Genomic DNA, 13395 nt, shown 5'->3' on the forward strand with positions numbered 1-13395 from the left:
GGAAGGAAGGAAAATTCTGCAGATCTGCGTGTGGGTTCCTAAGCACTGGGAGCTGTCCCTGCCCTGGGAACCCCTGAAAACGGCTGGCGGTGTGGATGTTTGCTGCTTCGATGTGCGATTTTATGACAATTAACTGCCTGTGTTTCTTCTAAATGGAGGCGAGGACTGCGCTGTCGTCCCTCCTCAGGTCCCCGCAGTGACAGCACAGTGTGATGAGTTCCCAGTCCCTGAATCTCACGAATGAGGGAAAGGTGTACAGAAAGTCCTTTCTGCTAAATATCCAGTCTTCAAAATTGAGCCGCAAGGGTCTTCTAGGGGAAAGTCGAATGTCAACGGAAGTCCCCCTCCTTTTTTTTTTTTTTTTTTTTTCCTTCTTTCCAGAAATTAATTTTCAACAGAAATCAATTCGCCTTCTAACTAATGGAGTGTGGTGGGGGGGGGGGGGGATGATGAGGAAGGAAGATGCCCTTCAAATGACAACTTGGAGATCTCCGGCAGCCAAAAAGGACTTTCCCTCCCACTTCCTGATTCTCTGGCTCCAAAAAGAATTCCTAAAAAAGAACAAAAAAGTTCAAAAAGAACTTCCTTCTCAGCCAGGCTTTTCGCATCCCTTCCCCGTCCACCTGGCGCCTCTGGGCTCCTGGATCTCACTCGCTGGGCCTCTCACAGGGCAAGGGTTCTCGAATTCCCAAGCTTGGCATGCAATTTTTGCAGACGCGAAACACACAAACACCGCAATGAAAAGCAGGTTTGGTAGGTGCAGGTGTGAGATCCTGGACAGACAGCTCTTCCTCCTGGACCATTTCCCAGCAACTCAATGTCCCAGTAAGCTCAAATTTTGTGACCACGTAGGTTAAGGCCATTTTGAGCAAAAAGAGGGATCCCAACCATTTCTGGAGTGATAATGGCACCGGCCAGAGCTCTAGATTTTCTGGCCACTTTCAAGTTCTTGGATTTCAATTCTAAACGCAAAAAAAGTATGTCTGTGGCTCAGCTCAGCTAGCCACCAACACCTTGCTCTGAGGTGCCCTGGCAGCTATGCAGATTTCCAAATATTCTGCATATTCCAAATATTCAGATTTCCAAATATCCAAATATACGTGTTGGAATATCTAGTCTGAGTGGGACCTCTTAACATTGGGTTTGGAGGCTGTTCCCAATAAAAACCAGATACAAACAAACACTGAATAATTAACAGAGCTTAGTCATTTTATCCTTGGCTGAGTTGCACCTTTAACCTGCAAAATTTTATCACCCATAGCCCTCCTCCAAATCTTAAATCTCTGTGCCCCAGGCACATTTTTTGAAAACCAGTTTATTTTCATCCTAAGATTAAATAAGTGGTTTCTTTTCTTTGTATTATAATCATCGACAATTTTAAAATGAAACTGCTGCATCTCTCTTGAGTACATGGATCACAAATTTTGAATAATCTGATATGATCATTATTTATGAAAAATTAATATATAAATGAGTGCTTTGAACTTCGCTTTCCCACAAACATGTCATAATATAAAATAATTTTATGCTTGAAATTATTTTACCCTTCCTATATACTAGTTTCTTGCAACAGCACCAAAAGTTATGTATATTACAGTTAACTTGGGGGAGGACATAATGCTAATTTTTATTAGATTGAATCCAAGCAGCAGCTGTGGCTGGATCCTTTAACCCACTGTGCCAGTAGGGACAGAACTCATTACTACGCAGCAACCCAACCTGCTGCAGTCAGATTCTCAACTCACTGCAACCACAGTGGGAACTCCAATTTGGTGTGAACTTTTTACTAACTAGAACTGCCTGTCTTGTGGCCTATCAAACATACCTTGTACGTCTGCTTTAACCATGAAAAAAAGGGTGCATTGTCCAGAAGTTTAAAATGTTTGTTTTGGAGTTCCTGCTGTGGCTCAGCTATAACAAATCTGACTGGATCCAACATTGCTGGGAGCTGCAGTGGAGGTTGCAGTGGAGGCTCGATTCCTACGTTGCCATGGCTGTGATGTAGGCTGGCAGCTGCAACTCTGTTTCCAGCCGTAGCCTGGGAATTTCCATATGCTGCACCGATGGCCCTAAAATAAAATTAAATTAAATTAAAAAGAAGTAAAATAAAATAAAGTAAAATCCAAAAAAAGTTCATTTTGAAGATAGAAATAAACAAAGAGGCTTCTGCAATAGCCCAAGTCAGAGATGATGGTGACTCAGAAAAAGGTGGTAGCACTGGAGATGGTGAGAAGTTGTCAGATTCTGAGTAGCACCAGCAATACTAGTTGATAGATTATTCATTCACTCAACATTTATTGATTGCCCACTATGTTGTAGGAACCAGGCATTTAGCAATGGACAAAAGAAATGAAAATCCATAGCCTCATGGAGCTTACTTTCTAGTCTGGAAGACAGATTCTGAACCATAAAACGTGTGTATTTCTGAAAGCAATACGTCGTTATGAAGAGTAAAGAATAAAGGAGAGCCACAAGTTTAACAATTTTTAAAAGATGACCATGGAAGAACTTTCCAGCCTTTGAATAGAGAGCTGATTGAGGTGTGTGAGAGAGATTTATGAGGATTTATGGAAAGAGAGTAATCCAAAGAGTGAGACTAGCAAGAGCAGGCATTCTGAGGCAGGAGCAAGCTTGAACCATTCCAAGTGTTATGGGGACTCTATGGACAGTGGTGAGATTGTGGGTCAGAGGAGTGGGGGATTTCTGATGAGGAGCAGAAAAAGGAGGAGACTGGAAAACAAACAAGGCAAGACTGAAAGATACAGAGACTGACGTAGAGAGAAAATTGAAAGAGAAATGGGGAACTAAAGATGTTGTGGAATTCCCAGAAATCACCTCAGAGGACACTCGAGGAAGATGGAGAAGAGCTTTATTACACCAGCGGGTCCACAGGGAATCGCTTCCCAATCATGGACCCCGAACAGAAAGGGGGAGATACATTGACAGTGCTTGCTTACGTGTCTAACATGCTACGTTCAGTTACATGCAGGATACAGAAAGATGTATCGCTGTACAGAATGCCTTATATGATTACTTTAATGATTAACCTCAAGTACAATCTAGCTATTTTTGAATTTCTCTAGAACAATAGGGGCTTGGAGTTTCTCAAGTCCTAATGACTTTGTTTTTCTCAGAGCCCTTATGTGAGTCACCTTAAGTTCACCAAGATGGATGGTGGCAGCAAGATGGCTTCACTCTTGTCAAGCTCCCTATTCCCTTTTCCACACCCCTACAAAGAAACAAAGAGAGGGACAGACTGAGGGTTGGGACCCTTGAGGGGGCCTGAAGATATGCTCAAGGGAAAGAGAGAAGAAGGCCAGAGAGGGTCCTGAAGTAGAGAGAGGTGGAGACTGAAGGACAGAGATGGGGGACTGAGGCACCGGGAGGGAGACTGATGGCCAGAGGGAAGGAAGATCAAGGGGCCAGAGAGGAAAAAGTCAGCAGCAGAGAGAGAAGTAATTGGATATTTCCAGGGGCCACACCGGCAGGTGCCTATACACAGACTCTGGGCGTCCCTGCCCTGCTTCAGTGCTTCCCTGCCCTGCTTCAGTGCTTCCCAAACAAGCTTGACTTGTCCCAGGACAGGCATCTGATAAGAAACCCGAGCTCTTCTTCACTATACATTTAAAGACCAGGCCCCCAGGGCCATTAAATGAAGTCCTCAGTGAGTGGGAAGAACATCACCCCTAAAGAAGCTGCACAGAGGACTGGATGACATGGCTGCCAGGCCTGTCCCATGGCTGGGCTCTCTCTTCCTGGTTTCCCTCTGGGGGGCCTCGGCTCCAGGTAGGAGGATCCCGAGCGTCAGGCAGGGCCTTCCTAGGGGGCCTGGCCTGACTCCTTCCCCTCTGTGTCCCACAGCTTCCCTCCTTAGGCGCCTCAGTGAGCACATTCAGTTGTTTCAGGAGAGCGCTGGCTTGGGCCCGAGCCTGAGCCTGGGCTCAGGTGCTGTGGCCCCCCCGAAAGAGGGGTGGCTGGAGCAGCCACTGGACCCCTTCAATGCATCTGACAGACAGTCTTTTCTGCAGGTGAGTCCAGGAGGAGGGGAGTCTGCTGCCTACCCTGCCCCTTCCTCCATCTCCCTTTTCTGCCCCTCAGCCTCTCCTTTCCGTTCCTACCTCCACCCCTCTGTCTTCCCATCTCTCTGTCTGTCAGTCTTGTCTGATGCCTGCTGCCAGTGTGCCTTATGGTCCTTTAGCCCAACCCTCTGTTTCTGGGATTTGCCCTCTCCCCCTCGTCTTCTCTCTCTTTCTTCAGCCTCTCACTTGTTTGTGCCTCGGTTCTGTCCTTCATTCTTCCCTTTTCCCTGTCATTCATGCTCACTTCCTTACTGCTCTCAATTCCACCTTCTCTCTGCCCTTCAGAGGAAACTCTAAACCCGCCAACATGTCTCAGTATAGAGCAAAAATTTGGACCAGCTTTGGAACCAGACCAGGCTCACAATACACACTTGAAGATTCTATGGAATGAATGAACAAATTTACCATTTTTCACATCTGCTCTATCCACAGTCTCCACAGGTCATCTCACATTGGCCCCATTCCTAGATCTATCTGTATTCATTTGTTATTTTATAATTATTATTTCAATATATAGCAAGTGCCTACAATGTGCTAGCCACTATTCTTGATCTCTGGGGATATAAGAGTGGGAAAGTTGACAAAAATATCTGCTCTTGTCAATTTTATCTTCTAGATGAGGAGACAAATAGGGAAGAAATGAACACAAATGAAACAAGCCTATTTCAGATACTACAAAGATCCACTAAAGAGAGAGACTAGAACAAATAGGGTATAAAGAACAGGATAGGAGTTCCCATCATGGCACAGCAGAAACGAATCCGACTAGGAACCATGAGGTTGCTGGTTCGATCCCTGACTTTGCTCAGTGGGTTAAGGATCTGGCATTGCTGTAAGCTGTGGTGTGGGTCGCAGAGTTGACTCGGATCTGGCGTTGCTGTGGCTCTGGTGTAGGCCAGCAACTTCAGCACTGCAGATCCTACTAAAACCCTTGCCTAGAAACCTCTATGCCACAGGAGTGACCCTAGAAAAGGCAAAAAGACAAAGAAAAAAAAAAAGAACAGTTCAGAACTCTGTAAATCCCATTTCTTCTTCCTCATCCCACCTCTTAGCGGTATTGGGTAAATGACCAATATTGGACCAGCCAGGATGGACCTGTATTCCTGCATCTAGGGGGCGAAGGCAGCCTTGGACCTGGCTCAGTAATGAGAGGTAAGAAGCAGGTGTGGAGAAGGACAGAGCTGGGAAGCGGGTGGGGCCAGGAAGGGGAGTTGAATACTGCAGTGCTCTGAGACCTGAGGTTTGCAAGAGTTGACACGCACCTCACACATACCCACTTTGGACCCTTCACAGGGCACCCCGCAGCACTGGCCCCAGTCTGGGGAGCCCTGGTGATAGGCCTGGAACATAGATTTTATGGCCTGAGTATACCTGCTGAAGGGCTGGACATGGCCAAGCTCCGCTTCCTGTCCAGTCGCCATGCGTGAGTTGGGGGTAGGGAAAGTGTTTGGGGATATGGGATGTCTGTGTTTTTGCATCTCTGCAACTGTGTCTCTCCTGCTTTGCCCAGAGTTGACCTCTGAGTCTCTAGTCCAATGTTGTCTTCTTTGTCTTTCAGTGTCTTATGCTTTCTTTTTCCATCTTTGGATCTTCTTTCTCCTTCACCATCTTTGTTTTTTTCTTTTTTTTTTTTTACATTGTATTCTTATATTTTGCTGTCTTTGCCTGCTGGTTCAGACCACCTGAATCTCTTCCCTGGATGACACAGCCTCCTCACTGGCCTCCCTGTTTCTGCCCTTGAGCCCTTCAGTCTATTCTCCAGATGAAGCCAGAGTGGTCATTAGAGCATAAACAGTATCGCCTCTCTTCTATCTCAAATCCCTTACATAGCTCTCATCTCACTCAGAATAAAGACAAAATCTTTAAAGTGGCCATGAGGTCTGATTGGCTCTGATTCCCCACTGAACTCTCTGTCCTCTTTCTCATATTCACTGGGTTCCAGCTACACTGAGGTTCTTGCCCTTCTCCAGACATTTAGGCACATTGCTGCCTTGAGCCTTTGAACACCTCCCTCTGCAAGGAGTGGGCTTCCCCCAGGTATTTGCACGGCTCCCTCTCTCATCTCCTTCAGTGCACCCTACTCCCCTTACCAAACCCTACTCTTTTGTTCCCCCCTCACCTGCTTTGTTGTTCCCTGCAAGTCTTATCCCTCTCTCATTGCTACTTGATGTCTCTCTCTCTGTATCTGTCTGTAATCAGTCTCTTTGCCTTTCTGTCTCACTCTTCTCTCCATCTCTGTGTGTCTCCATCTATATCTCTTTGCCTCTATGTTCCTCTCTGTCTCTTACTCTTTTCACAAACTAAACCAGCTTCTAATTGCAGTAGGATGGCACTAACTTAAACTGTTTTGTAAAGGTTAGGGAGGAGAGAAAGCACCTGGGATTTTAGAAAAGAGATTGATAGGCATATTCCAATCTCCCTCTTTCTTTCTAATGGTGTCTCCTCCTCCCCAGTACCTGCTAAACTATCCAGCCTAGGTCCCTCCTCTTCCTGAGTAGCTCTTCTTGACTGTCTCCAATCCCTTCTATAGTTTAGTTTAGGTTTGCACCTAGACTGCTTTGGAGTTTTTTCCTCTCCCACCTAGTCTGAAAGAGAAGGGTGGAGGCTTTCCAGGTGGGCGTCCATGTGGAAATGAGTATGTGGGCATGGGGAGTCCTCCAAAATGCCTTAGGGTAAAAGAGCCCCAACTTCTGGCCAAACTCCCCCCATTCTTGTCTCTGAATCCTTGCTTGTACAGGAGGGAATCTTCAGGGATTCCCAGTGATGAGGACTTACCCAACCTCCCCTCTGACCCTAGGCTGGCCGATGTGGTCTCTGCCCGCCTTGCCCTCACCCGCCTCTTCAACGTCTCCTCCTCCAGTCCCTGGATCTGCTTCGGAGGCTCCTATGCTGGCTCCCTGGCTGCCTGGGCCAGGCTGAAGGTGCCAGATCTCCTCTGGGTGGGCTGGGAAGAGGGAACTTGGACTCCAGAGGTCACCAACTCAGACAGTTTAAGTACCTGCCCACCACGCTCCCTCCTCCCACACCTTCCTTTCCCCCAGAAGAGCTTTCTGCAAATGTGCCTTTCACAAGAGTATAGAAGGTAGCGACTTGCTTAAGATCACACAGTGAGTGAGGGACATAGGGGCGGGAAGATATGGAATCCCAGTCCGTTGGCATCCAGGCTGACAACTTCTACTCCTTCAGTTTCCCCATCTCATTTTCGCCTCCGTCGCCTCTTCCGCTCCCGTGCGGGCTGTACTGGATTTCTCCGAGTATAATGATGTAAGGACTGAGGGCAGCGGGTGGGGAGCAGGTGTGTGTAAAGGAGGGCCTGGGTGGTCGGAGTCACCTTATCATGTCCTACGGTCGGACTTTAGGTGGTGTCCAAAAGCCTAATGAACACTGCGATTGGAGGATCCCCGGAGGTAGGGGGTGGGGCCCAATCCCGAGCGGAGAGGGAGAGAGATCTTGAGGATAAAGGGCAGAGAAAAGGGGCGAAGCCTACAGATGGCGGAATGTGAGGGAGTTGGGAACCTCAAGAGGTGGGCGACTTTGGGAAGAAGGCGGGAGCTGAACTTGGGTCCAGGTATCAGGGAGGGAGGAACACCAACCTGGGGCCGGTAGGGGGCGGGGCCTGGGAGGACGACCCGGAGGAGGAGTCGGAAGTGGGCGGGGCCTCGGTCCGGCGCGGGGTTTCCACAGCCGGGGGATGCATCCGGCTCCGGGAAAGTGGAGACCCTAGAGAGGATGCGAGTCGGGGAAGAGAAAAGGCCTGGGCGCGGGCCCGAGTCTTCGCCTAGGCTGCCTCTCGCTTCCCGCAGTGCCGCGCCGCTGTGTCCTCAGCCTTCGCGGAGGTGGAGCGGCGGCTGCGCGCGGGCGGGGCTGCTCTGGCAGCGCTGCAGGCGGAGCTGGGCGCCTGTGGGTCCCTGAGGCGCGCTGCGGACCGGGAGGAGCTGCTGGGGACGTTGCAGGCACTCGTGGGAGGCGCGGTGCAGTACGACGGGCAAGTGGGAGCGCCGCTGAGCGTGCGACAGCTCTGTGGACTCTTCCTCGGGGATCGGGACAACAGCAGCAGCCCTGCGCCCTATCTTGGGCTTCATCGGGCAGTGCAGGTGAGCACCCTGGAGCAGTGCCAAGAGTCATTAAGACAAGGGTTCCTGCTCCACCTCCGCTGCGAGATCTTGGGCAAGCCTAAACCCCTCTGAGCCTTAATTTTCTCATCTGTAAAATTGGTACGTAGAGACCTCGGAGGTGAAATGAAGTAGCGGCATGGAAAGCACTCAGCAGGAAACCTGGCACTCCCTATTGCAAATGTTAGAGATGCTTGCCATCGTCATTTGCCTTCCTTGTTCTGTCCTCTTTCTGGGGCTTGCAACAGTGTCTGGCACACAGCAACTTCTCAGTATTTATAGAATGGCTGGAAAACGGTAGTGCTGGGGACACGGTTCTGAAACCAGGACCCCAGCCTCAGAATCAACAGTTAAAATCCAGCTGTCACTTTTCCAGCACTGTTTGCCCCAAGTGCTGTGTGATGCACTTCATATTTATTATTTCATTTTGGTCTCACAATTATCATTATAACCACTCACAGATGAGGAAACTGAGATTAAGATGTTATCATAGGCCCAAGATCTCACGGGTAAGAAGTTCCTAGTCATCTAGTACCTTAATCTCTAACCTCCATGGATCTAGGTCCCTTCCACCTCTGACCACTGACTCCCAGAAGAACTCAGGAACTCTTACTTCTGACCTTTGACCTGTAGGGACCTATGCCTCCAGGCCCTCGCTTGCTGTGGGGAAGGGAGAAATGTATATGTTGATGTATGTATGTATATTGTCCCTTAGGTTGTCACACACAGCCTGGGCCAGAAGTGTTTAAGCTTTTCTCGAGCAGAGACAGTGGCACAGCTGAGGGTTACAGAACCCCAAGTGTCCGGCTTGGGCGAACGGCAATGGTTGTACCAGACCTGTACCGAGTTTGGCTACTGTGAGTGACTGGCCCAACCCTCACCCCCAAAACATACATTCTGTACCCAGACAAGCCATCTCACAGGTGGTCATTTTCATTTCCATAGGAAAAGTAGCCTGCCTGGTGGGCCTTGTTTAACGTTCAGGTCTTGGGCTGGAGGGTGAGCCACCATCTTGGAGCGTCTGTGTGTGTTAGGCCCTCACGTAACCTCTCACTCACACCTCACACACTTAGTCCTTCAATCTGCTCTTCTTTATGTCCCTGTCTCAGGAATGGCCTGCCCTCTTCAGTTACCAGTCTAGAAACCCTCACAGTGTGGTTGCATGCCTCCTTCTCATCATCCTCATAGCCTGTCAATCCCTGAGTCTTGCCTTCTCTTCATCCTGGACAACGCTGCAGTTCACCCAACCCCTTTCTCATCCCATGTCTTCTGTTCTGTTAGAGGCCCCCATGCTCTCCTCCCTGGATCCCTGACCCAGCCTCTTCTCTGATCTCCAGGCCCTCACTTCACTCATACAATGCAACTTCCTCACAGGGTCCAGAGAAACCTCCCTAAATACAGCCTTGTCCTTCCCCATTCAAAATACTTCCATGACTCCTCCTCGGAGTAGGGTTGCCAAATAAAATACAGAAAAGGAGTTCCCTGGTTGCTCAGTGGGCTAAGGGTCCAGGGTTGTCTCTGCTTCAGCTTGTGGCCTGGGTTTGATCCCTGGCACAGGAACTTCTGCATGCTGTGAGTGTGGCCAATGAAATAAAATACGTGATGTCCATTGAAATCTGAGTTTCAGATAAACTTTTTTTTTTTAGTATCAGCAGATCCTTAATATTGCAGGGGACATATTTACACTAAAAAAAGTGCTTTTTTTGTTTATCTGAAATTCAAATTTAACTGGGCATCCTGTATTTTTATTTGCTAAGGCTGGCTCCCTGACCCCAGAGTTAACCTCAAAAATTTGTTTACGTTCCTTGAAAGCAGCACAGCTATGGCTTAAAGCAGAAAGTTTTGTTAACCACTGAGCCACAACAGGAACTCCTCATCCCACTTTTTTATTGCTTCGCTTCCCCTTGAACTGTGAGTCCTGTGACAACAAACGTGGGGCTGTATTGGTTGCCACTGTGTTCCTGGTATGTTGTTCAACGTATACCTGAATATGTGATAGGCGCTCAAATAAATGGTGAAGGAAGGAGTGAATTAATGTGAAGCTGAGAAGTTAATTTACCCTGAAAGCAGAGGGGAGCTGTGGATTTTAAGCAGGGGAGACATGGTCCAATCCATGCTCTCAGCACTCCAGGCTTCCTCTTACCTCTAGCCCTCTGCACATGCTAGTTGCTCTTTTCTCTCTTTGCCTCATTCCTGCTAATTCCTCAAGGTCTCATCCCTTGCAGGATGCTGTCCCTGAGCCCATCATGCTCCTGCTGAGATCCCCCATCCCTGCCCCAGGCCTTTTTCCATCACAGCCCTGATCATTCTGGGCCATCACTGTCTGGGAATGAGTGTGTCTCTGACGGGACCATGAACTCATAGAAAGGGGGGTCTGGAACTGTCTTGGTCATCACTGGGGAGAGATCTGTAATTGATTGTTAAAGAGGTAGGTGTCTGGCTCTATACCCCACTTATGTATGGATACCTCTCCGCAGTTGTCACCTGTGAGGACCCTGGATGCCCTTTCTCCCAGCTTCCAGCACTGCCCTCCCACCTAGAGCTATGTGAGCAGGTGTTTGGGCTTTCAACCTCATCGATAGCCCAGGCTGTGGCCCGGACCAACTCCTACTATGGTGGCCAGACCCCAGGGGCCACACAAGTGCTTTTTGTTAATGGTGAGTATGCCATCAGAACACAACTCCTAGTGTTCCCCTAGTCCCAGCTCAATACACCATTCTCTCCTTTCTTTCTAGGGGACATGGACCCCTGGCATGTGCTAAGCGTCACACAGGCCTTGGGACCCTCAGAGTCAGCCATTCTTATCCCCGGTGCCTCTCATTGCTTGGACATGGCACCTGAGAAGCCCTCAGACTCCCCCAGCCTCCGCCTGGCACGCCAGGTAAGAGAGAAGTGATTTGCATTGTCATTTGCATACAAATTTGCATGTTCCTGCTCTCTGCTAGTGCTGGGGTCTGACTTTCCAAATTCTCTCCCCTCCACAGAACATCTTTCTGCAGCTACAGACCTGGCTCCAGCTGGCAAAGGAGAGCCAGGTTAAAGGTGAGGTCTGAGCCCCACACCCTCGCCGCTCCCTGGGGGGCCACCCCACTCCTGGATGTATACGTTTATTGCACAAGAGAAAGCAGCTTGTTTTGAAAGAGGAAAATTCCAGGAATTCGGATTTAGCTTTTGTTCTGCAGAAAACTGACTTGTGCCTGCAAACATCCTCATGCCTAACTATATCACTTTGTTACAAAGTTATATAAAAAATAAAATAAAATAAAATGGGGGTGTGGGGGGATGGCTGGGGTTGTGGGACGGAAATCCTGTGAAATTGGATTGTGATGATCATTATACAACTACAGATGTGATAAATTCATTGAGTAATAAAAAAATTTTTTTAAATAAAGATAAGATAAAGAAAAACCCCACAGAGCTGTGCAAATAAAAATGGTGATTATTCTTGTTGTGAATACTGTTGTTTTAAATATCAAATGTCGAAGAAATATGGCTCTTTGTGCCCACCTCCAACCCCCCCGGGAAATCAGCTTCTGGCTCAAATTCTGCTCAGTTTCTGGGCTGGTCTCTCTCTGGACCTCAGGCCCTGACCTGTCTTTGCTTCTCACTTTCTCCCCTGTGACCCCTCCATCCCTCCATTTTCCTGTCTAATTTGTCTCTGTCCCCAATTGTCTCTCCATCTCCTCCTGTTTCTCTGAATATCTTCGTTTCTGTCTCTTCCTATGTCTTAGCCTGTTTCTCTTTATTTCTCTGTGTCCGTGTCTCCGTCCTTGTCTCTCAGTCAGAATCTCTCTAGTCTCCTCTCTTGCCTGCTCCGCCCTTAGTTCCCTCCACTGTTGTGTTTCTGTCTCTCCTTTTTGGTCTCTGTGTCGCTTTTAGTCACTTTCTCTCTTGCTCTCCATCTCTGTCTCTATTTCCCTCTTTTCAGACTTTCCCTGTCTCTCCATCATCTTCTCAGTCTCTCTCTCTTTCTGAGGCTCTATCTGTTTCTGTCTCTTATGCTCTTCCTCATTGTCTCTTTTTCTCTTCCTGTCACTTAATCTTTGTCCTTCTCTGTCTGTCTTTTTGTTTTCCTCCTAAACCTTTCACTCACCATGATTTTCCATAATTATTTGTCACTCTCCGGTACTTCCAGCTTCCAACCCTAGAATTTAAGGTTCTAGTCAAACCTTCTTGATGGGGACACACCCAGGTTCTGGGAGGTTGGACCCAGTTCCAAGGGTGCCTGCTTAGCCTACTTTTTCACCACTCAGAGCAGCAGCCACCAGGAGCGGAAAGTAGCAAGTCAAGGAGACTGCATGCGCTGCTGGGGAGCTGGGAAGTGGAAGAGAAGGAAAAGTGAGTCAGGACAGGAGGGGTTGGTAAGAGAAGCCATAAAGCCCATTCTGGGAGGAAGTCACTCCCTGTCTTTCTTAACTCCAAACCTTGAGGAACAACTTTTTTCTTCTGAGGATTAACCTGCTCACCAGGGGCTATGCTGCACCACTTACTGCTCTTAGGCACATCCCCTCATGCTGAGGTCCAGACTCAGTGCCTCCCTTTATAGATTTAGCACATGCACCAAGGTCAGACTCATCAAGGGTGCTCAGGACCTGTTGAGAAATCAAAGAACAAGGTCTACTCTCAGCTCTTCACATATTCTTTGTTTTCCCACTACATTGCTGGATGTACTTTCTCTCACTCTCTTTTGCAAACGTCTCCTCTATTTATTGTTTGAAAGGGTTTCAGCTTGGTGCTAGACTAAATTCTCTTCTCCAGTATTCTCAGAGCTTCCCTACCAAAGTGCCTGTGGGCCAGGACCAGCTCTCAGATATGCCAGGATATGGATTACCTCAGGCTTTGGGGCACATCAGGGGTCTGGAGTAGTCTGAGTGCCCAGGCTGTTTGCCCTTGACTAAGCAGCCTCATTTTTCTCACCCAAAATTGCTATACAAATAGTCTTACTGTCTTATCTGTATCAGTCTCTATAGAAACACCTAGAAAATTCTGAGATGCTCTCCCTTTCTAGTCTCCTTGCTCCACTCCTGCCCCCTATTCTCCATTTTCCACCTGGCAGCTACACTGTTTCTTTCAAAAGGTAAATCAGCTCCTGACACTCCCCCTGCTTAAAACTCTCAGGGTCCTTGGAATTTCAATAGGGATTGCCTTGAATCTGCAAACAACTTTAAACTGTATTGACCTCTTAACAGCATTAAGCCTTCCGG

At 48.2% G+C, this 13395-nt stretch overlaps 1 protein-coding gene across 1 annotated transcript; it reads left to right on the forward strand.

Moving 5' to 3' along the window:
* The first annotated feature begins 3650 nt into the window (after positions 1-3650).
* PRSS16 (serine protease 16) lies at positions 3651-11646 on the forward strand. The gene is made up of 12 exons (XM_084967713.1): positions 3651-3786; positions 3862-4028; positions 5132-5231; positions 5373-5502; positions 6877-7000; positions 7266-7343; positions 7439-7486; positions 7883-8173; positions 8907-9048; positions 10669-10848; positions 10927-11072; positions 11176-11646. The coding sequence occupies exons 1-12, from the start codon at positions 3717-3719 to the stop codon at positions 11242-11244; spliced, it is 1545 nt and encodes a 514-aa protein (XP_084823839.1). The 5' UTR covers positions 3651-3716; the 3' UTR covers positions 11245-11646.
* The last annotated feature ends 1749 nt before the right edge of the window (positions 11647-13395 follow it).

Source organism: Sus scrofa, chromosome 7, assembly GCF_054392235.1.
Source record: "Sus scrofa isolate SSC_HxYL_T2T_F1_AM1 chromosome 7, Sscrofa_HxYL_maternal_Yorkshire_Landrace_v2.0, whole genome shotgun sequence".
Classification (NCBI taxonomy): domain Eukaryota; kingdom Metazoa; phylum Chordata; class Mammalia; order Artiodactyla; family Suidae; genus Sus; species Sus scrofa.